Raw genomic sequence first — 25023 nt, 5'->3', positions numbered from 1 at the left:
ATTTGCGCGCACACACAAATTATACATAATAAGGAAACTGGCAGGCACAGTGTGGATTTTAGAAAAATCACATGGAATAAATGCCAAGGTCTCTCCTCCCGTGCTGAACAGATTGCAACTCTATGAGGCTGGTCAGCTTATTAAGTAAGACAAGAATGCATAAATAATACTCTTTGTGTAGATCACAAATTTTCTTAAGTTCTTCATATCAAGAGATTTTTCACTTGAGACTTTCTAATGTTCCACTTGCCTGTCACCTCTTCCTTTTGTTATGTTCACCAGTTTTTCTATTCCTCCTGTGTCAGCCAGGGCTTTGGCATTCTCCATGTTTTTGCTGGTGACCTCATGCAAAGCACAGCAGATTGCTGCCACAGTTTCATCAGAGAGAATGTTTGGCCCATTGCCTCCGGGAAGGCGATTTACCAGGTCTCGCATAGCGTATTTACCTGGGGAGGAAAAGAAGCCCATACAGGAACTTTGCACTGTTCTAAGGTATTTTTAGCATCACACAGAAAAACACACAGCATAGAAACACTACAAGGAGACTTATTATTATTATTTAATACAACTTCATAAAAAAAAGAAAGAAATCCCTTTGCTATGCAGAGTGGCAGCAAGGTACTGCAGTGTCATTTTTCAAATTAAAAATATATTGCCTTCTTTTGCTGGATTAGAACAAAAAGTGATTAAAATGATTGTGGCAGCATGCCAAAGTACACAGACATACACAAATCTATGTATTTATTTTAGATAAGCTTGTTTTAGCTGAGCCATTTTATAGTAAAAGAGAGAGAGAACACAACACAATCAAATTAATTGCTCTGGTTTCTAGCAATCTGTGGTTTATAAAAACACAATAAATATTTCACCAAAGCACACAGACCCTCCTTCCTTCCTTCCTTCCTTCCTTCCTAGCAGAACTTTGAACCAATGGAATGTGAGAAGTTAGAGGCTGCATTTGAGTAAGATGCTAAGCCATAATTTAGGGCTACGTGAATGAGCACAAGTGAAGAGTTGGGCTTAAATGCTTCTCTCCTTTTCCTCCCATGGGGGCGGAAGAAGAACCAGCAAAGTCATTTTCTTACTTTCAGAGAATTCTACCTTGCTGTGTTAAAAGCCTGACTCTGGTAGCTTTAATTACCAGCCGGCTTCAAACTGGTGGGTCATGAAGTTGTCTTGTTGAACTAAGCAGAGTCCTTTAGGTAAAGCTAAATCATGGTTTAGCATTGTATGAGAATGTGGCCAGTATCTAGTATGTACAGAAGCAGGAAATATGCATATGAAGTATAATTGTTATAGGAGAGAAAAATCAGTTCCCAAGATTGTGGGATTGGTGTTCAGTGAAATTTAACAAACTGCACAGTAAAACAAAAGAAAAGTATCCTAAAGCTAAGGTACACTAAATGCCCTGGTTTGGGCTGTGGTGATAATTCAGTGGCCCTGTAACACAAAAACTGGAAGTGTATTTGTATATAAATGATAGCTAGCAGGTAATTAATATGAGGAAGGTATTAATTCTCTGCTCTAGCTGAGCACCTGCAGGCAAATTCTGATTCATAACCAAAGAAGAAATGCTACTCCACTGCATACTTGTAGCAATGTACAATTTAAAAACATTTTGTGTAAATACAAGTGGAACGGTACGTAAGCAAGGAAATGGCCCATTCACTTCTGCAGTCAGGAGTATTCATTTCTCTCCCAGTTTGTGACATGGATTGCAACTCCCCTTTGCAAAACGTTGTGTAATAACTTTGGTTTTGGACCATTGGCTTCTGAGACACAGATCTCTGAATGCACTGATTTTATTAGATTAAAATAATCTCAATAACTTCAACACCTCTCTAGACTCTTAGAAATAGATATGTAGCTGAGGCCAGATGATAAATCACAAGAAACACAAACGCATCTTCAGGGAACCATTTCCCTTTTCATTTGTCTGCTGAGGAACCTCTGTAGATTGCAGAGAATTCTGTAGCTGGTTTGTGAGTTTGCACAATTCACCTAGATGTGAATCAAGCCCTTTTTTCTTTCATTCCTGGTTGAACAGAGGACTGAATCACACATGATGTAGATGGTCTCCTGATTGAATTTTTAAAATACTTTAAAAAACACAAAATAAAAAAATTCCTTCCAGTAGCACCTTAAAGACCAACTAAGTTAGTTCTTGGTATGAGCTTTCGTGTGCATGCACACTTCTTCAGATACACTGAAACAGAAGTCACCAGACCCTTCTATATAGTGAGAAGGTGAGGAGGGGTATTACTCAGAAGGGTGGTGGGATTGGGTGATTGGCAGATAGCTGTGATGAGCCTGTTGACGACTCTTAACGACTGCAATAGGTCTTACAGGAAAAAGCAAGGGGTGAGAAGGTGAAAAATGGCTTTGTCATGTAAAAGCCATGACAAAGCCATTTTTCACCTTCTCATCCCTTGCTTTTTCCTGTAAGACCTATTGCAGTCGTTAAGAGTCGTCAACAGGCTCATCACAGCTATCTGCCAATCACCCAATCCCACCACCAATCATCCAATCCCACCACCCTTCTGAGTAATACCCCTCCCCACCTTCTCACTATATAGAAGGGTCTGGTGACTTCTGTTTCAGTGTATCTGAAGAAGTGTGCATGCACACGAAAGCTCATACCAAGAACTAACTTAGTTGGTCTTTAAGGTGCTACTGGAAGGAATTTTTTTATTTTGTTTTGACTATGGCAGACCAACACGGCTACCTATCTGTAATTAAAAAACACAGAGAATTTTGATTGGAGCAAGGGTGCCTTCACAACAGGGATAATACTGATCCAATCCAATTCAGATCACGTGTAGCTTGGCCCTGATAGTATATGCTAGGGTAGTATTTTCAATCATGTGGGTCCTGAAGTCTGTGCAAGTGGGTCTGGGTTTATACATAAACCCCAAATAATTATTGCTTTGAATCCTTACGTGGTATGATGAATGCCTCTTACAACTTTTTGTTTTGTTGGCATATTATACTGCAGTGTTGGCCCATGAAAGTGAACTTCAGAAAGGCTCAAGCCTTATACTTTTAATGCTTGGGAACTGCTTTCTGATAGCAGATCTGGTAATGGTTTACCACAAGGTGCTCAAACAGGGAATTGTTCTGAGTGACTATTACAGCTCTTTCCCTGGTGTCTGTGCACAGAGTTTTAGAACCAATGGTCTAGGCTACACCCATCAATATTACTCTGACTTTTACAACAGAAAACCCAGATGGAGGAAAGAGGGCTGCCGAATTAATCATCTGCAGGAAATTGGCCATGTCATCTATATAAACACCTACCTATCCATATCAACATTTTGACAGAAACATACATTACGGCAGGAGGGGAAAAAAGGTTCTAAAAATAAATTTGAAAACACTCTTGATCTCCAAGGGAAGAATATGTTTGGAGGTTGTCAGAACTCATCACCAGCATAATGAATCTTGAGAAGGTTATGACTTTACACCAAAGATGAAGAATTTCATTTTCAATCAAGCTTTGCAGATATAACTTCCTGTCCGAAACAGTTCCATTTTCCAGCGACTGCTTGCTATTGAGACAGAGAGTTGTTTCCAGGGCATTACCAGTAGTGTTACGCTGGTGCAATGGGACTGCTACTTCCAGCCCCTGCCCTCCACGTACCCCTGACTAGAGGTCTTTTGCTCACTGAGATCCCCTGTGATGGCTGAGCCGCAGGGCTGGATATGGCTACAGGAAACTCCAAAACTAATTTTAAAAAATATACAGTGTTTCTCATATGGACATCCTTCATAGTTAGGTGTCCCTCATTACTTACCAATAAGCTCCTTGTTGCGGACATCTAATGCCATATTTCTCAAAGCTGTTGCCACAGAAGAAACAACTCTGTCATTGTCCATTCTCAGCAGTTCCACGAGAATCGGAAGCCCTTTCTCTTTTCTGACAGCAGCTCGAATATAGGCCGCAAACTACCGACAAAAATGCAAAATTACTTAAAAACATGTACATTTTTTTATTTTAAAAAGCCAATATAGCCAACCTTTTCTTTCACCATGTTTGAATTTTAATACAAATTAGTGGGCGCTGTCCAAACCACAAAATGGAGCTATGTACCCTACTCACATTAACTTAAGTGTGGGTTTGGCATCAACCTCACATTTGAAGAGTTTTCATTATGGGCCACAGAAAGAGATGAATTTGACTAAATATGTTAAATGGTATTATAACTGCTTTAATAGCTATTAAATACGCAGTAACATTTTATGGTGGGGAACGACAAAATGTTTGGTTCCTTTAAAAGGAAATCACCTGCTGGAACTTCTAAGGCAGTATGTCACTTTAAGAAATTTGAGGGTTTTTATTATTATCCCTTTGGTGAATGAAGAAAAGTGATTTAAGGTATGCAGGGTGGTGCTTTTACAGTATACCAGTTGTGCATATAGTAAGCAGGAGTGTATAGCAACAAAACCTATTTGTGAACAGCAATTACCGTATTTTTCGCTCTATAACACGCACCAGACCATAACACGCACGTAGTTTTTAGAGGAGGAAAACAAGAAAAAAAAAATCTAAACGAAATAGTGGATATATGATTTTTGTGGTTCATGCTGTGGCCACAGACATGTGATCTGACAGTGAGTTTGGAATAGCCCAATGCAAAAATCCTGAGCATCCATGTGGATCCATGCTTTGTAACCACGGAGGAGGGAAGGAAGGGGAACCATGGATCCTCTGCTCACGACTGCAGCAGATCCCCCCCGCCACCCACAGGCATTCGCTCCATAACACGCACAAACATTTCCCCTTACTTTCTAGGAGGAAAAAAGTGAGTGTTATGGTGCAAAAAATACGGTAATCTCCTATTTGCTGATAAACCTATCTGTGCTTTAGCTAATTTAATTAAGCTGTGACCTTTCTTTGCACGGCTTGCAGAAAATGCTGGATTCGGAATATTTGGAGATTTTGTACTGAACAATATCTTTTTTAAAAAAGTGAGGCTAAGAATTTCGCTCCTGACCCCACCCCAGTTATGCACTGGTAAGAAACCCTCGGTGCTTTTAACGGTAGCATGTTGGTAATGTTCTTCCCCCAAAGCATTCCACTTTGTGCTACTGTGGCTGTAAGGTGAATAGATGTACGAACTGGGGGAGCAGAGCTGAAGTTAAATATTAAAAATGCCATTACTTCATACAATAGCAAGGGAGGAATTCAATGTAGGGCTATGACAATCATTCTGTTAGTGCAAGCTTTTCTGTTTGCCAGATAGAAAAACCCTCCGTCTCCTCTCCCCACATGCTGTTATGAGGTTTTTCATGACACCCCGCCAATTGGGGAGATTGGGGGGGGGGGGAGTCCCACTGCCCTAGCAGAAGTCCTTCAGTTAGCAAGACTATTCAATTGATTCCCACCCTTAACGTTCTTAAATTTCCCCTACATTTTTCCTGGAAATTTTTATTCCACATTCAAGGTAGAAAAAAAATATTCCTCTTCAATAAAAAACTACAATGTGATTGTCTGCCCTCTCACCCTTGTGCAGTATGGCAGTATGGAAGCTTTTCCTTCCATTTTATTTCTTATTTTACTCTTCTTTATGTCTTGCTCTTTTAGCACAGAGAAGCTAACATTACAGCAAACAACACAAAGTAATGTTAGCACCATCCTAACATTTCAGATTAGCTTGTCATGATAGCTAATCCTGGACAAATTGTGATTAGTAGCCTCAAGTGCAGTTTGTTGAAGCAGACCGGTTTCAAACCTCATAGTCTGTGAAACTGGCTTCTGTGCCAGAGATGGACAAAGAACAATGGAGCTTGCTGGCTTGAGACGGCTCGTTCTTGTATAACACTGAAACATGACTTAACATTGTGTCCAAATGCAGTCATCGTCTTCAAATAGAATGGGAAAATATATTTGTATAGCTGCATCAGGTAGAATACTATGAAGAGTTATGTTCCACCTCCCTTGCACACACCACTATCAGCAAGGATGGCCTGGACATACTGTTCCTAGACTCCATACATAAAAGAATACTTGTGCCACATAATTCTAAGGTATTGTTGAGATGTCTGCGCATGTAATGAGTCAGGACCAAATGCACTTTATCTTCTGTTTGATGGGCAGAGTAATATCCACTTGTCCATATGCATGAATTATAGGCAGTATTCCACTAAGTTTTACTCAAAGTACCACTGCTGAAATGAATGAACATGGCCAACTTTTGTCCATTAATTTCAATGGGTCTAAACTATGGTTGAATACCATCTTACTTTTTTTTTTTTTTAATTGGTCAACTTTACATATAATTCATATGAGATCCTGTGACTTGAAGTACATTTCCTGGAGAAAATGGCCTGCAAAATGTTGAATACGGGATGTTGCCACTGGCTCTCCACTAGAGCATCAGTGTTGTTGCAAAAAACACTGCAAGGGTGAAGGAGCAACAGCTTCAAGTTTCATACAATACCTTCCAGTTGCCTGCAGAAAGATTCTGGAGAGATCCTGCAGAACCTTCCAAAGTAGCCGGGTTGGAGCTTTCAGCTAGAAGAGTTAGATACGGTTTCACTACAGAAGGATGCCACAGCATTTCCACACCTTTAGGAGACTTTGACAATCCTGGTATTGGGCCAACTCCATCCCACTGTGAAAGATAACACACTTATTATATGTGAGCTCTGTCTTTTAAGCCAAATCCAAACAGGATTGTTTAAAACATCCTGCTACGTGGTATCCTCTAACATATTGGTTCATAAGCCATGGGGAATGAGGAGGAACCAACCTGGTCCTCCTGCGAAGTTTTCTTCTTCTTCTTCTTCTTTTTCCCCCAGCAGCTTGGCTCTGAATCTTTGCTAGGCGATTCCTTCCCCAAAAAGTCATCCAACTCATTTATACCCAGAAGGCGGGCCTGAGGCACTTCAAGCTCAAGACGGTAGGAAAGGTTTCTTAGTGTGCACACACAGTTTTCCACTGTCTGTAAGCCAAACACAGGAGAGATTCTGTAGTGAAATACATAGCGCAGAAGTGATTTGGGAATATACATTTAAAGGATGAATTAAACTTTTGAAGGGATATCAGGGGAAATAGGGATCAGCTAAATTTTAACCATGATGAGTCTTTTAGTAATCCCTCTATATGTTAGTCCAGTGTAAAGGTTATCAAACTTTGTCACAGTGAACCTCTCCAAGTCAATGAGAATTGCGCCCACCCAAGATTGAGTAAGAGAGCAACAACTTAACACTGAACCTTCAGAAATACTACAAGGGAGGGGGAAGAAACTAGAAAGATCTGGAAGATAAAACCCATCCTTGTTTTCATCATTTCACAGTTCCAGGTTCTGCTTAGACAGGCAGCATTAATTTGCATGCTTCAACATTCAGTGGCGCAAAAGCGTAACAACTCTGTGACTGCAATGGTATAAACAAATTACAAACCAAACCAGACAACTCTCCTGATAACAAAGAAAATGTTGTTAAAAGATCTACACACCTTGCTGTCATAATCTGAAGTATTCACACATGTATGGATCACATATAACAATGAATCAACCAGCCCTTCACAAGATCTCATTTGTTTCCGTGCCTCTTCTCCTGCAGAGCTTAGATTCCTAAGGCATAAAAATCAGAATGGTGATGCATATTAATAAACACTATGTATTTTAGTATTCTTATTATCAGAGACATGCAGCCAATTGTCTGCATACGGAAAGCTGCTTAGATATGACGATGATATCATTTGCTGATGAAGTGCAAACACATGTCAGAGTTCAACTCAGTGTATTCCAGATAATACTGTGCGCGTGTGTTTTATAATGACATTTTCAGTTAACAGGGTGGCTATTAAAACAGTGTTGGAGCAGAATGCCCCTCATTACTGTATATTCGTTGCTATAAAGAATAGATTGCTGAGAGAGAGGATCCAAAAGATATCAGTATTACGATAGAGAAATCTATTTCCCCCACTCTAATACTATCTATAACCTACTGCTTGCTTTAGAAAATGTGGCCAGTTTTCTCTGCAGATTAAATATATACCTTTATGTGTACTTGTTAGGGCTAAACACAGAGATCTGAGTGGGGTCCTCAATGATTCATTTCCCCAGACCACTCAGTGACTACAAAATAACCCTGGGTTAAAGAAAAAGGGGGGAAAGCACTGCCTATATCAGTTCTCAGTCAATCTTTATTGCTCAGCAAAATTTCTTACCCAGATATGTGGTTGGCAATAAATGATCCACATGCTGCACTAAAGCCTGCAAAAAACCTACTTGTTGCTGCTTAACGCCAATCCATTTGGCAATGTCTGCATAGTGTGGTCTAATCTGGGATGGGTCCAGGCCACACTGAATGGCTGCTGCCAAAAAGATTCTTGTATCTTTATAACCCTCCCAAGGCCAAGGAAGCTAAAACACTAACATTGAGCAAGTTCTCCCCGATTCCACCACCTGAAAATAAATAAATCAAAACACACCCCTTTTGTTGTCTATGTTTTTAAAATGTATGCAAAACTAGACATGGTATTCTTTGGGTGATGTTTATTTTTTGTTGCTCTAATTGGCTCACAGACTGTGTGAATATCTTGGATAAGGCAATGGGGTTTGTGAAGAAATACAGCGGGAAGCATGGTGAAGAAGCACAGACTAGGATGCAGGTTGAAGCAAGTAGTTGTTGAAGGAGGGACATCTGGAAAGGCATTGGATTATATGGTCATGTTATGCAGTGGTCCTGTTAGTTATGCAGATGTCCTTGCACGAAAGAGACATCATTGTATGAAACAACCCAATGTATACACAAGAGAATGTATATTTTGTATTCCTAAGACCAAGTGCTATTTTTTTAATTAAACAGTGCTTTTATGAGCCCTTGGCTGCTCTTCAATTTATCTTGCTTTCTGGTGAAGTGATTTATCATAATCTAGGTTTGCCTCCCCAATTTGGTGACCACCAGATGATTTGGAATACAACTCCCATAGACTTGCTGTGACTGATGATAAGACTGCCGTCCGAATGTTGTGGAGGGCACCAGACTGGGGAAGGCTGTTCTGGATCTACCTCCACATCTTTATGAATATATCTTGTTTTCAGACCTAATCTAACATAGCCATTTTTAATTCAAATCCTGCCTTCTGTCCTTGCAATCCCTGACTAGTCTGCTTATTCTTCACACTTGCCAACCAACATATTCCTGGTTGCATATTGTGGTTTAAAAGGTCACTACATTTTTAGCCGACATGTTATAAATGGACACTTAAATAAGATGTGAATGTGAGAAATGCATGTTTGCCAGCCTGTACATTATACAGATGCATTTCTCACAGAGCCATGATGGGCTCCTGAGTAAATCCAGGTTTGCCTCTGCATAAAGATTGAAAAAGATCTAAATGTATCCATTAAAAGGTGCAATCCATCAAACGCTGTTCCAGTTCATCCCCATTTTCCAACAATTGTCCTATTACATAACTTAATATATGCACCCTGCAGCTCCAGATGTTGTCAGAAATGCGACATGACCTGGTGATGCTCTGCGTTCCTTTCTAGCCACTGATTCTACTATGACTTGATAAACAAGGCTTCATGGTTTACATGGCTAAGAATGATCCTGGCTTGCATCCTGGCCACAATATCCTTTTTGACATTTCCCTTACTGAGCCAATGACTTCATCAGCTGGTTATATTGGTCATTCATGGATCATACTGCTTTGCTGAGTTCCTTACTGCTGACCCTAACTTTGAATGCCTGCAAGCCAAGTCTGACCAAAAGCAGAACTGAACCGAGACAGAGCCCTTTTGAAATCATGAGCTACTTTAAAAACTAATTTCAAGGATCATTTCAATAAATCTATGATTCAATTTGGACACCACACCAAATCAAAGTTTGTGCTAATCATTGTTTAGAACCAAACCATGGTATTACCTTCCAAAATTAGAGGCAAACCCTGGTTTAAAGCTGCTTCTTTGCTTACATTTTTATGTCTGCTCAGCACTCTAATCTCTTGAAACAGTGGATTCTGGGGACAGAGCAATAACCATGGTGTTGTGATCACACCAATTACGGTTGCTCCAAATCATGATTTCTCATACTGGTTTGTTGGCAAATTGTCAATTACAACATCACTGTTAAGCTTCCTTAGCCATGGTTTAATGGAAAAAAGGCATATATGTTTGGAGGGGATTAGATGGAAGGTTGTGGTGGAACTCTTAATTGTGAGAGGAGGATACTGTTTTTTTGTTTGTTTAAAGCAGTGGAGCTCCTCTTACCTGGCAGCCACAAATTTCTCCTCCAGAATGCCCCAATGTTACATTACTTTAAGGCACTCTTGGTGGAAAGAATGGAGGCCAGCACTCACTGGAGCAGTGCCCTCTCTAGGACATCTCATGAGGGGAAATGACCACTGAAAAGAGCTGTACCAATAGGGCAGAAGTGTGTCACAACCCTTAACACACAACCCCTTCCTCAACAAACTTACGAGAACTCTCCCAAAGATTGAGCAGTGAAATGGAATTGGCTGTTTCAGCTTGGTCTTTTGTTTTTAAGTGAGTTGCTTTGGTCATTTGTTGAACTTCATTTGGACTTCAATCAGAGTGGCTAAAATCAAAGAACCAATCAACTAGTTCTGGTGCCTAAGAGGGCTTTAGAATTGTGCTTCTTGAACAGCAGCCCTTAACACCATGTGACAAATTACACCTGAAACTGATGGGACTTATAAAAAGCATCTCAGGATAGGGCACAGGAGGAAGATTCTGCTGATTAAAGAAAAAGGGAAGCAACCCAATTGAGCCTTTGGTAGCTCCTTCAATAACAGCAATTATCATTAGATGATTTCGATGTGTGTAGTCTGCAATAATTCTTTCAAGCTTACACTAATAGAATGGCCTGAACCACAGTAGTGACCAGTTAATAACTTAAAGATTAAATTGCTAGAAATGACTTGGCATCAAAGCAACTTGCAACTTAACCCTATAATTAGCATTTAATACAAACACAGAGAGCACACAGTAATAAAACAACATGCCCTTGGATATAAATCTGCATGTCTGCTTCTTTTCATTATGCAAAAGCAAAGCATATTAGCTTGGATGGAAGAAATGATTAGTTTACAAAGGCCGCATAAGAAATTGCTGTTTTAAGATTACTACTACAAACACAGCAATTTACCTCAGGCATCCTGTTGTATTACGTAGAACTAGAGAAGTCTGGAATTTAATTTTATGATCATCATCAAAGGAAGAATTATTCCAACCAGAATGAGGAACTATCACAGTGTTTGTTAGCGTTGAAAGCGCATCTCGAATGATTGTCATCTTTACTGCATCGCATGAAGACAAGTTCCAGAGAACGCCTGTGGAGGGGGAAAGATCCATCAAGTATTATTTTATGGCTAGAACCATCAGGTTCAACTTGCAAACTTTACCATATAGTTGTGGTAACAGCAAGTTAAAACACAGCACATTTAAAAGAAATAAAAACCAAATACTCCATAGCATAAAAGACAACTGTATGAGAAGCAACATCTCTCTCTCATTTTTCAGCTTAGCACATGGACCTTAAGTTATCATGACAGAACTTAAGGGAGGAATAAGTATCCCTAGTAGGAAGGGGCAAAGTCACTGACACGTTTATAAAACAAAAGCAGTACTCTGAAAGGTAGCAGACAGACAGCAGACCAGACCATTTGTGTGATGAAACTTCAGCTGCAATCCTATTCCCACTGGCCTGAGAGAAAGCTCCATTTAACCTAGTAAAGGTAAAGGGACTCCTGACCATAAGGTCCAGTCGTGACCGACTCTGGGGTTGCGGCGCTCATCTCGCTTTATTGGCCGAGGGAGCTGGCGTACAGCTTCCGGGTCATGTGGCCAGCATGACTAAGCCACTTCTGGCGAACCAGAGCAGCGCACGGAAACACCATTTACCTTCCCGCCAGAGTGGTACCTATTTATCTACTTGCATTTTGACGTGCTTTCAAACTGCTAGGTTGGCAGGAGCAGGGACCGAGCAACGGGAGCTCAATTGGGATCCAACCAGATCCCAATGTACTGGGCACCTTAAAATTCAAGCAAAATGAAGTCTACATTATACATATCGAGATAAGCTACGATGGTTTATTCTACAATGTTGTATTTACATTCCAAAGTGTGTGAGATCAGCAGTAACTTGCAACCATAAGTGAAATACAGAATACACATAGAGTGGCTCACAAACTATGAGGCATTTCTGATTCCGAATATTTTATTAGCAAAAGATTCTGGGTTGTGTTGAACTTGCTGCCTTCCAAATAATTGGGCGTATAAAATAATAATCATAACGGATTCATCTTGCATGAGGTTACAGAACTACTGTTGCAAAAAAAACAAAAAAACAAAAAAAGAGTACACTGAAATTATGTCCCTCAACTCATCAAGAAGAGAAAGAATGAACAACTCTTCCCTGATAAGGAAAAGAAAGGAGCACTGCCTGTAGTTCCTATGTAATGCATTTAAAGCTTATGCAAGAGATGTTTTCCACAGTTGATTTCTCCCCTGAAGCGGCACACTGTATCATTGGATGTCTGGATGATTCCAATTCTCAGGAGCATGTTTTAGCGAACACAGAGTGAAGGAGGAACTGGAAAAGCCCAGTTCTGTAAGTGGAACTCGGCTTGTGGTTCTTCTTTTGAATAAGATTTTATTAAGAGTTTTCATAATACATTATAATAATAAAAAACAACAACTAAGCTAAACAAATACAAAGAGAAGAAGGAGAGAGAGAAGAGAAAGCATATGAAGTCCTCTTTCACAGGTAAATCTTAACTTGTCCCACACAGAGGAAGGTGATCCCTTCCAGCTCTCACCTGGGAGCTTCCCTTTCTTCTCCCACCCTAGGAGATCTTCCCTTCCCTGCCTCTCACACAGGGTTCTTCATCAACTAACCATCACTTTCACCTGCATGTTAACCCCTCCTTAGACCTGAGTAGGGGACCACTCAAAATACAAATGAACAGAACAGAACAGAAACAAAAACCAAGCAAAAACAAGACCTTCATTTATGGCTGAACACGGCATTGACTATTTAGATGTCATGGCAACCTATGTTTAACGCTAAAAAGGCAATAGAGAGGTGAGCTGTATTTTAGAGGAATGAAGGTGCTTGGAAGCACATGGGTTGCTTCTGATCCTCCAAGCCAGACATAGGCAAACTCGACCCTCCAGATGTTTTGGGATTACAATTCCCATCATCCCTGACCACTGGTCCTATTAGCTAGGGATCATGGGAGTTGTAGTCCCAAAACATCTGGAGGGCCGAGTTTGCCTATGCCTGCTCCAAACCATGCTACCTCTGCGTGGCAAATTCAGCATGTACAAATTCATTCCAGTCTAGTCTCTCCCAATTTGCTTATTTGCCTACTAAAATACTGGCATTATATTTTTGTTACTATTTTGAGGGAACAGACTTTTATGACATGCAACTATATACAGGTCAGTGGTTACAAAATATAAATATTGTGTGCTCTGCTGATTGTATAGGAATGTATGATTGATCAGCCCACACTGCAAGATCGTCTGACTTGCCTAGCTCAGTGTCAATAAGAGCTGATTGCTTGCTTGAAAGAATAAGATTTGTATCTTGTTATCTGCCAAATGTTGTCTACTTGAGGGGAAATAATAATATGCTGAAGGGCAAGGTGTTTGCTAGGGAAAGAAAAGCCCTTTCATCACCTAGAAGTTAAGAAAATGAGCCCCAAACAATTTGCTAATGACAAGCATACACGGTCTACCCAATCAACTCCTGCACATTCAAAACACAGGGATCTGGAGACTTTGTTTCAATTAGTACTACTAGGAAACAAGAAATACACTTGCTAGGTTTCCACACCACAATACAAGGTGTGCCACATGCAATTCTTGTGCGCACATAAAATACTATTTGGGATTTCAACAATGGATGTATTAGCGTAGAAACAATCAATAATGTGAACACATTTTTTTCCCTTTAAAATGCAAACAGCAAAGACTTGCTGGGTACCTCTAGTCCAGCTTTAAATGACAGATTACACACCAGATACAGATCTTGCATTCAGCAACCAAGCATCTATCATCTGGAGTTGTGAAAAAACACATCCAAAGTGAGTACACGTGGCTTGAGATGAGAACTGCACCCAATTTCATCAGTAAGATGTTATATTAAGTGCTCCAAAACTGTAACTTTTCATGTACTGACAGTTTAATTTCTTATCAGTAGAACAGGGATGGGGAACCTTTGACCGTTGGCCACACTGGCTGGGGCTGATGGAGGGACATAGATTTACCATCTTTGCATTAGAAAGTTTAGAAGCATTTCACAACATTACAATTCAGCCAATAGCTGCCAGGGAGAAGAATGGGGTTCATTTCAATGAAGAAACAAGAGCGCTTACAGCCGACAGCAAGAGCAGTTTAAAAGATGGACACTTATAGACATACCTTATTTCTTTTTAACTGTTTCAGTTTCTATAAATATTTTATTTTTGGTGAACTAGTAAAGCCGCTATTCTGGTTTCTAATTTGACATCTCTTTTTTTTAATAATAATATTTATTAAATTTTGTATAACCAATAAAAAACATACATAATAACATAATATTTTCCATTATCCACATTTCATTCTCAACTTTGGACTTCCTCACATCTCTTGTTCCTGCTTTCTAAACATAAATTTTACCAGCAAGTTATTAACTTGATTTAATTCATATAATATAATTTTCCAATATTTAATGTCTCAAATTTTGGGGTTTAACATACTCTTATTGAAGCTTAATCATAAAATATTACTTATCCCAAATTTATCTTTTCATCTTCCAATTGAATTTAAATTTATATTCTTTATAACTAATTTGTTGAAGCCATGTTTTTGCTAATCTTACATCTTTCTTAACAATCATACAATTTACAATATTTTTGTAGATAGTCCTTGAATTTCTTCCAGTCTTCCTCCACCAGTTCTTCTCCCAGGTCTTGGATTCTGCCCGTCATCTCCGCCAGTTCCATATAGTCTATCAGTTGCATCTGCCATTCTTCCAGTGTGGGTAGTTCTTGAGTTTTCCAGCTTTTAGCGATGAGTATCCTTGCTGCTGTTGTAGCGTACATAAAAAAGGTTCGATCCTTCTTTTGCACACTCTGACCAACAATGCCCAAGAGAAAGGCCTCTAGTTTCTTAAGGAAGGTATACTTAAATACCTTTTTCAGTTCATTATAAATCATTTCCCAGAAAACCTTCACTCTAGGGCAAGTCCACCAGAGGTGAAAGAATGTTCCTTCGGCTTCTTTACACTTCCAACATTTATTATCAGACACATGGTATATCTTTGCAAGCTTGACTGGGGTCATGTACCACCTGTATATCATTTTCATAATATTTTCTTTCAAGGCATTACATGCCGTAAATCTCAAACCTGTGGTCCATAACTTTTCCCAGTCAGCAAACATGATGTTGTACCCTATGTCCTGTGCCCATTTTATCATGGCTGATTTGACCGTTTCATCCTGTGTATTCCATTTTAACAGCAAATTATACATTCTTGAAAGTATCTTAGAGCTGGGTTCTAACAGTTCAGTTTCTAACTTTGATTTTTCCACCTGGAATCCTACCTTTTTATCCAACTTAAAAACTTCTTTAATCTGAGCATAATGTAGCCAATCTCGCACTTTATCTTTTATTTTATCCATACTCTGCAACCTCCAGTTATCTCCATCTTTTTCTATTATTTCCCAATATTTCGGCCATTTGGCCTCCATATTGAGTTTTTTCACGGCCTTAGCCTCCATTGGTGATAACCACCTTGGGGTCTTGTTTTCCAATAAGTCTTTATATTTCAACCAGACATTAAATACTGCTTTTCTGACAACATGGTTCTTGAAATTCTTATGTATTTTAGCCTTGTCATACCACAGATATGAATGCCACCCAAACGCATTGTTGAATCCTTCCAAATCTAAAACATCAGTGTTCTCAAGAAGTAGCCAGTCTTTCAACCAGCAGAAAGCTGCTGATTCATAATACAACTTTAGGTCTGGCAGGGCAAATCCCCCTCTTTCTTTAGCGTCAGTTAATATCTTAAACTTAATTCTGGGCTTTTGACACCTCATTCATCTCTCTATGTTATAGTAAATGCTCTATAGCATATAGCATTCTAGTCCATCTCTAGGACTCAGTTTAGGTAACAAAGCAAAAGCAGCACATAAACCAGATAAAATAAAAGCATGTAGGATATAACCTCCCCCCCACAAAAAACCCCTGTCAGTAATATTGTGTAATTGCAACTCCAGAAGATGAAAAATTAATTTCCAAGATCTGAAGGTAATGCTTCAGAACATCATATATCTTTTCTCCACAATTAAGTGCAGGCATTTATTGGCCACTAGTCATTTTTGGTGGGGGGAATCCACAAATATTGCACTTCAGTTTTCAACATAGTAATGAAGTGTTCGCTTTTATATAAAGTTGTTCTTCCCTCAAAGCAATGCTGTATTTAAACAATGCTAGACGTGGCAACAAATCTACTTCACAATGTTACTCAGAAGTTGTTTGCGAGTCCCTCTACACCACTCCTGGTAGCCAAATAAACATTAGTTTTAGAATGTTTATTATTTAAAAGGTGTTTTTGTCAACTGATCAGCAGCTGAGCTGACTTACGGACAGGAAAAGTTGCCTTATCAGATTTGAGAAGGCATAGTTACAACTACTTATCGGCCTCTGACAATAGTAACTAGGGTGTCACTTACGGTACTCACTACTGACCATGGATGATGAATAATTACACAAAGGTGAATGTTTGACCCATTCACTTGTGTGTGATTTCTCTACTGCGGCAATTTATTACTGTGCATTTAACACAAACCAGTAATGTGGCTAGAATGGATTGACCAAAATATCTGCACTTTGAGCATTTTATTGGATGAGGAAGATCTTCTTATCCCATTCACAACAGGCTCAGAACTATCAACACGAACCAAAACATCAGTGACAGAATTTGCAATTATGTCATTTATCAACTAATACTGTGGGACCACACAGTTGTGCTAGATCTCCTTCTCTGGATAAGGTATGTGTCTTAGGTGCTATTACGAAGTTGAGAATCAAGACAGTAATTATATACAAAAATTATTTAGAACACTCTCTAGGCTCTCTTTTCATTGATATATATATATATATTAATTTGTTTAGTTTATATCTTGGCTCTTTCCCCCTGAAGGAACCCAAGTTTGGGAAACCCTGCCCTAAGGTAACCGGTTGCCCAGGCAGAAACCTCTAGAGTGCTTGAGCCTTGCAAGAAATATGGAGGGGTGGTGGGCACATTGTCGAACTTTAGAGGCTAAGCATGAATGAGCAACCTCTGAGATGACTGCAGCTGACAGGTCAGATACATTAGGCTGGGATGAAAGATGCAAACAGCATCTGCTTGGCTTTCATCACAGCCCTAAAAAAATATTCAGGACAACCTGCCAGGCACAGATGACTTTTAGCGTGCTTCCTACCCTAGCAAAGCTCTCTTGATCTTGGTCTCTGCCTTCTGTTCGAGAAGGAAGCTGCTAGTCTGCTGAGCCACAGCAGCTGCCAGCCCACCAAGCCTGGGTGCTGTGGAAGAACTTGCTGGATCTCTTCACAAGCTTGTCTCCATGTTGATGAGACTTGAAGTACCAGTACCCACTGAACTAGGAGCTGTCTCCACAGAGGCAGCAGGCAGAGGTATTTCGCAGTGATGTGGGTGGAGGAGAGACACAGGGAGGAAAGTCTGGTCTTATTTACTACTTGCGTTCACAGCCCCCGCGCCTTACAATTTAGTTACTGAAACATCCCAGCAGTTCATTTGGCTAAATGCCTAATGTGTGATTCACACTTTGTCGTATGTGCTGAACAGTTTCTAACACTTGGAACAGTTGCAGTTTTCTGAAACTTCAGTTGATCATAACATTATCCAATGACATACTTTTGTGCGTACATTAGAAGTCAAGGAGATTTTTTTCCCCCAATTCAGAGGGCATTATATTTATATAAAGTCATAGTCAACACAGTCTTTGAGCAACAGCGGCATCTAAAGTGAGTTGAGAAAGATGTGCCTCTGGAATGTGGAATATCACTGGACTCAAAGCACACAGCTTTCTCAAATTTAGCAAAATTCAATTAGCAGAAATATCCTGTTGAATTCAGGGAGTTGGCCTTCCCCCTACGGACATGTGCAACACCACAGAACTGTAGTTTTCTTTTTCTTTTTAGTCAAGGTAACTACATTCTTCAGGAAATCATTTGATGAAAATAATTTTAAAAATCTAATTACGAAAAATGTTATATCACCATGAAACAACTTATAAAGTCATTCACAATAGAATCCTAATATTACACTGCTACTGTGAGACTCAATAATATAATGAATCCTTATGAATGAGAGTTCTAAATGTGAAAGTATTAACTGCCTGAGGGGCCTAAATAATCTTTAAAACAAACTATGGGAGCTAAGAGTACTACAGATTAATTTATCCACTCTTGCAGAAGACATTCAAAGAAATTTCTCAGAACAACCGTGGATTGTCAGATGTACTGAACAACTTATATTGCCAATGTGGCAATATATGGCAATATAAGTTGTTCTCTCTCTCTCTCTCTCTCTCTCTCTCTCTCTCTCTCTGTGTGTGTGTGTGTGTGTGTGTAGGGAGGATGCACTTACCCAGACACATTTTTTAAAAGCCCTCACAAAAACGATTTTGGAGGATTACGTTTTTCCATCTCAACCTGAATTTCAGTGTACCTTGAAGTAGTAAAATGTCCCCAAACCAAACCAAATATTCTGCCCAGGACCAGTTGTTGTTTGAAAAAAGCCATGAGACAGGACTACTCTGCAGGTTACAAAACAAATTCTGTAACAAAAAGTCTATTGGAGTGTGTGTGTGTGTGTGTGTGTGTGTGTGTAGCTGCAACACCAAATGCCTGCATGAAGGTTCTAAGGCTCCTGTCCTAGACACATTTACCACAGTAGGTCTCACATAAATAAATGTGACATCCTTCTGAACAGACATGCAAAGGTTCATGCAACTAAATACCTTTTCAACTAAGTTATTTCAAAGTAAAACCTCTTCTTGCACACATAAACATTTCACCTGACTAAATGCCATTTATTTCCTATCTATTGAAACTTTACCTGTGACAAGTTCTCTTACTTCTGCATCAATGGATTTTCTTAGCAATCGTAAAAGTGCAGGGATCCCTCCGACGTTTTTCATTGCTATTTTATTTTCATCTGTCGACTTTCCGTACACCAGATTCCGCAATGCACCGCAAGCGTTTTTTTGAACTTCAATGACTCTGTGGTCCAACAGGTCAACTAGATGTTTGATTCCTCCTAACCTACATACCTAGAAAATATGTGGACCAGATTCCATTAATACACAAAGGGAGCAGATTCTGAGGGTGTGCGGTGGGCTTCAGGGGAGAGGAGAGGATAAAGTTCTGTTGCGCAGGAGAGAGTCTGATGGGCTAGCAGAACAGAAGTGTTGGATATGACCCTTAGGCTTTTAAAGTACAGAATATAATTGACTAGAGGAGAAATGTGAACAAAGTGATAGATCTACTTAGTAACAATGGAAAACATAGCTACTCTGTGAAGACAACAATAAGGTGACCAGTAATACACTCCCCAAAATTTAAGTCATAAAGCAACTGTTCCTCTCTGTTTCACATATGCAAAGTTTATTGGAAAACATAATAAATGTTCAGGTAGTGATTTTTCTCCTAATTGCTTGTTAGACAGAAACATTGTTTTTTAAATAGCTGCAGAATAAAATGATTTTTAAAAAGCCATTAGCTAGGCCTTATGTTATAATTTCTCCTCCTCCAAGATCCCAGGGTGGTTTACAATAATTGAAACATAACAACTCTGTCAAAAAGGGGCCTCCACCTCCAAGGCATGAGAACTTGGGTCACAATTACACCTTTGTATTTTCAGGATTCAGCTTCTGTTTATTGTCCCACATACCCAGATATTTACTCAGAATTAAGTCCCGCTGAGTTCAAAGGGCCTTGCTTCCAAGCAAGTGTGGACAAGGAAGCAGTCAAAAAGATGGCCCAGCATTTTCACTATCAGTACAGTAAAACCCTAGTAGCATGAACCTGAGTTTGCAGTGTAAGTTTATCAATAGGTACCAATTAGACGGAAACTTCAAAATTAAACATCACCCTACAGTGTTCTTCACTAGGGGTTTTTCCAATAAGGCATCTATAGCGTACCTCGGTTTTTATTTTGTTATCTCCAAAACACAGGTGCTGTAGGTAGGCCGCAGCGTTGGCTTGAACCGATGGGAACTGATGCTGCAGCATGTGGATGACCTCAGGTAATTCTGGATCCCGCCATGCAAATTCTCTTCATTGGATAAGCAGAGTTCAAAGGAAAGTGTGAATTTGTGTGTGTTATATATAACATTTTCAGCCTGCAATGATTAACCCAGTCCACCCGCTGACAACATTTTACAAAGATTTGTGTATAACTAAATTTCCAATGGTGAACTAAACACAGTCTCAAAGATTAGCAATGGAAAGTCTAAGTAACAGGAATCAGTTTAGAATTATTTCGCTATGGCAACTGTGGGCAATTTGTTACAAGTATGAGGTATGCTTGCCTGGGATCTTTCTGGATGCTGTCTATGGATGGAGATCTTGTGGTACCATCATCAGCAGGAGGTGCGTGCTGCTGCATCCTGTTGTAGCTGGACTCAGAGAGCCGATAATGAAGCGACCTGTAGGGTTCTGCGTAGGTAGCTGTTGTGTTCAGAGCATAATTATTTCTTTGGTATGTAAGAGTGCTACGCTGACTGGATGACCTTTGTAGATTTCCAACACCTGGAACATAAAACAAAAATACAAGATTGTTGTTGTGTGTCTGTATGATGATCGTCTTCCAAAGGAACTACTCTATTCCCAACTTAAAAATGGAAAGCGCAATGCTGGTGGTCAACAAAAGAGGTTTAAAGACTGTCTCAAGACAAATCTAAAAAAAAGTAGTATGAACACTGACAACTGGAGAACAGCCTTTACCAAAGGTGTCATGGGCTTTGAAGACACTCAAACTCAGGACACAAGGGAGGAAGGCACGCTTGGCAAATCGACACCGTAATCAACTCCTGCCTGGAAACCAATGTCCTCACTGTGGAAGGATGTGTGGATCCAGATTTGGCCTCCACAGTCACTTACGTACTCATTGTTAAAACCGTGCTTATGGAAGACAATCTTACTCGGCTACGAGTGATTGCCAAAGAAGAAGAAGAAATATGCAGACAGACACACAGACACAGAGATTTATTATATGATCTCCTTCCTTCTGAAACTCAACAAAACCTTTTGGAAGCAATGGAATATGCTTTTCTTTAAGTTGGCATGGTGAGGGACAGACGGACTGGGGTTTAGATTGGCTTGGATCTAAGATACCATTATTTAAGGAAGTTCAATGAAGTGAAGCTGCACATTGCTTCTTCCATAATGGCAGCCACTTGTGCCCTTTAAGAGTCTATATCTTGGGGCTGGGATACGGCACACAAAACTTCTAGGAGTCCCATTTTGGGCTTAAGCCCTTTGGGCTATTTCCCCTCCCCGCAGCAGGTAGCCATGTCCCACTGCATATTGTCTATTGGGGGGGGGGGGCTACCCTCCAGAGAGGCCTTTCAAGCAGCACAAGTGGCCGCAGGGACAAAGAGGGACTGGGGAATTTTCCCTTCCTTGAATTAAGTTAGCTAGGATCCAAACCCTAGTGTTTTAATTTTAGCAGTTTCACTGTACGTTACTTTGATAGCTTAATTTGGATGCTGATGGAATTTGGCCATGATTTGAATGGTGATGGGATTTTCAATTTCTTATTTCAATGCATTATTACTCAATTCTGAACTGATGGGGTCAGTTATAAAGGTGACAAATAATATAGAGCAGCTAAATGGATGGTACATTTAAAAGTATTTTTTTTTAAAATATTGTTTTTAATGCTTTTTTAATGCTGCCAAAACTAAGGATCTTGAAAATTAATAGTCCTGTAACCTCCTCTAAGGGAGGGTAGGCCGAATTGGATGGTATGTGACGTTCAAGGCTATTTTTAAAAGATTGCCTATAGCAGAGGTAAGTCTTATGGCCCCTTTACAGTGGCAGGTGGTGTGTGTGCTGATTGCTCCCTCTATGAGTGCAACATTCCCTTCTAGCATCTGTGCACTTCTGGACCTACCCAACTTCCTTCCAGATAGAGAAGGCAGGAAGATAACTGTGTCCTTTAGCACACACCCCCACCAAATCTGTGGGGGAAGGAAAGTTTGTGAATTGGGGTTTCCTTTTTCTAAACTTTATGGTTTCAAGTACACGCTGTCATATTATTTCAGTATTATTCTCCAGCGGACACTGGGTGATAAAATAGTTCCCCATACTCTTGTAGCCAGTTTAGATTTGGGAACAACAGGGATTTCACACTTACCAGATCCAGTTCGATATAACGCTGTTTGGGATCCTTGGGGTAGATCAGCTGTTCCATGATTTGGACTGTGGTACACTGGACTGTAATAGGTTCTACCTTCATATATAGGGGTGATGTGCAGATCAGGAGACACCGTCGAACGCAGCTCTTGACCAAGTTGGCTGTGCTGACTAGCATATGAACTCCTTAAGCCTAGACGGAAAAGGGAAATATGAGTATGTGGCAATTGCAATCTTCACAAACAAATCCCCATTTTCATATTGCAATCTTTTAGGCTCCAACTACGCATGTGACTCTCCCACACATATGCATATCTCATCTTCTAATCACAGCCTAAAATTCTATCAAGGAAGAAATTAATATATATGTTAATCTGTATTTCAAAACAGATCTCTTCAGAGATAGGTGGCACCTATATCTTCTGCCGTTCTCCTTGTCCCGTGCAAGAAAAAAGGGGGAAAAAGTAGGCAGGGACAGGATTATTGGTTTGTGTTTTGTTTTCACAAAGATCATCCCCTCGGCTTTTGAGCGCATTAGTCCCTCTGGCCTTTACCAGAACTGCCAGATGGTTAGTTCAGGCCTGGTCTCACCTGTTCCTAACAAGTCCTCCAACGAAATTATTCTGTGCATAAGAAAGTGAGTGGGGAAAATCAAAATGTGCTTCAAGATGCCTTTGTAAGTCTTACAATAATTTCACTCCAGGCCCACTCAGTCACATGTTTTTGAACAGAACATCCACGTTTCCTGTTCGTTTTTATGCATGATTTAGGATCTTATCTTCCTCTTTCAGTTATCCTATCTTTTATTTTCCATCTAAAGTGAAAAATTCCAATTTAAACCTCTCCTTGTAGCTTATCTACAAGCCTAATGATTTTTGTACTCTTATTTCTTGCCTTTTACCAGCTCTATAGTTTCTTTGTTAAAAAGTGGCAGCTAGAACTGCACACATTGTTCAAGGTGACAGAAGATTATGGTATTTTAAAGCCTCTGTGCTATAGTTTGTATAATGGCAACAACCATTTTAAAAACATGCGACAATGGAAGAGAATTTGCAGAAGGCCTTGGTCTCTTACACCTTATTTACTGTGCTCTGGGGAATGTTGTGGATGCTGCAAAAGTTTTGGGTCAGGCCCATAATGGTCATTTTGTACCAATTGAAAAGCCTTAATAGTCTTGATTTTTTATTTCATTTAATGTAGATCCATATAGATTCATCTGGCAAGAGCACAGCCTGTCAGTCAGCTGCCAATTATTTAAACTGCGAGGGGGTTGTACTAGCTTAGCCTCCAGCAACAAAATCTTCCTTTCTTTATCGTGTGATGAAACTACCTTGCAGCTTAAGCGACCCTATGGTGTAGGAGGAACTGAACTAAAGGGACACGTGCCTTTTAGGGGCTATAATCACTTATATTGAAGACACCTGAAAGTACTGGGAGAGATCAAGAGATTCACAGTGTCATCAATCCTCTCTTCTAATCCAAAATGATGGCGGTACAGGGAACCTACAGAAGTGGTATGCACCCTGTCCTATAGATCTGAACTATCCAAAAGGCAAGATCATGTACAAGTCAGCTTATATGCACACACACACTAGCCTTCAGCTTCCAAATAACACAGTGATTGGTAACCTGCTGCTAATTAAAAATGAGGATTTAGTGGGGATGTCCAGTGATTCAAGTATTCTGTCAGTGCGTGTTTCATGAAATATCAGCAACTGTACAACATATCAACCCTATGACATAACCTGATTTGCTGTCCATCTGGTCTGAGGCTATGCAAAACCTATTTTTAAGGATTTCATTCTTTCTATTATAAAATACAAAGCCGCATTGGCTCCTAAAAATCACAACAGTCATTATAGCAAAGAATCTATTCTAGTTAAATTTGCTATACAGTGGTACCTCAGGTTGCAAACACTTCGGGTTACAGACTCTGCTAACCCGGAAGTAGTACCTTGGGTTAAGAACTTTATCTCAGGATGAGAACAGAAATCGCACGCTGATGGTGCGGTGGCAGCGGGAGGCCCCATTAGCTAAAATGGTACCTCAGGTTAAGAATGGTTTCAGGTTAAGAATGGACCTCCGGAACGAATTAAGTTCATAACCAGACATACCACTGTAAAGTGGTACCTCAGGTTATATACGCTTCAGGTTACAGACTCCGCTAACCCAGAAATAGTGCTTCAGGTTAAGAACTTTGCTTCAGGATGAGAACAGAAATCATGCTCCGGTGGCGCGGTGGCAGCAGCAAGAGGCCCCATTAGCTAAAGTGGTGCTTCAGGTTAAGAACAGTTTCAGGTTAAGATGGACCTCCCGAACGAATTAAGTACTTAACCCGAGGTACCACTGTATAGACAGATGAAAGAGGTTTTTTTAAAAAAAAAAAACACGAAGGCAATGTTTGAGAAGACAACCTGATTGAGCTACTAGCCATGATATCTGCAAATGTCAATATTTGTTGTTTGCTGAATCTTAATGTGGTAACAACTGGTTCAGATGTGTTGTTAAACCTTCAGCCTTCCATCTGTTGGTCCTATTAAGTAATATAATTATTTTTTCTTTCTTTCTTTCTTGCTTGCTTGCTCCTGGTTTTGTCAGGACTGATTTC

General features: G+C 39.9%; 1 protein-coding gene across 3 annotated transcripts in view; it reads right to left on the bottom strand.

Annotated features, from left to right (window-relative positions):
- PKP4 (plakophilin 4) overlaps window positions 1-25023 on the bottom strand; it is a 99937-nt gene that overhangs the window by 6868 nt on the left and 68046 nt on the right. For 2 of the 3 annotated variants that reach the window (XM_079977132.1, XM_079977133.1), the window contains exons 8-17: window positions 22417-22608; window positions 20588-20807; window positions 20199-20331; window positions 19114-19327; window positions 11125-11308; window positions 7460-7577; window positions 6753-6944; window positions 6441-6614; window positions 3795-3945; window positions 220-446 (exon numbers count right to left, since the gene is read on the bottom strand). In XM_079977132.1, coding sequence (XP_079833258.1) covers window positions 235-446; window positions 3795-3945; window positions 6441-6614; window positions 6753-6944; window positions 7460-7577; window positions 11125-11308; window positions 19114-19327; window positions 20199-20331; window positions 20588-20807; window positions 22417-22608 — 1790 coding nt within the window. In that variant the 3' untranslated portion in view covers window positions 220-234. Of the gene's footprint in view, window positions 1-219; window positions 447-3794; window positions 3946-6440; window positions 6615-6752; window positions 6945-7459; window positions 7578-11124; window positions 11309-19113; window positions 19328-20198; window positions 20332-20587; window positions 20808-22416; window positions 22609-25023 lie in introns of those variants that run through there. The other variant, XM_079977134.1, reaches the window with a different exon arrangement.

The sequence above is a fragment of the Podarcis cretensis genome, assembly GCF_951804945.1.
Source record: "Podarcis cretensis genome assembly, chromosome: 1".
In the NCBI taxonomy this organism is placed as follows: domain Eukaryota; kingdom Metazoa; phylum Chordata; class Lepidosauria; order Squamata; family Lacertidae; genus Podarcis; species Podarcis cretensis.
This window is presented reverse-complemented; position numbering and strand designations above follow the sequence as displayed.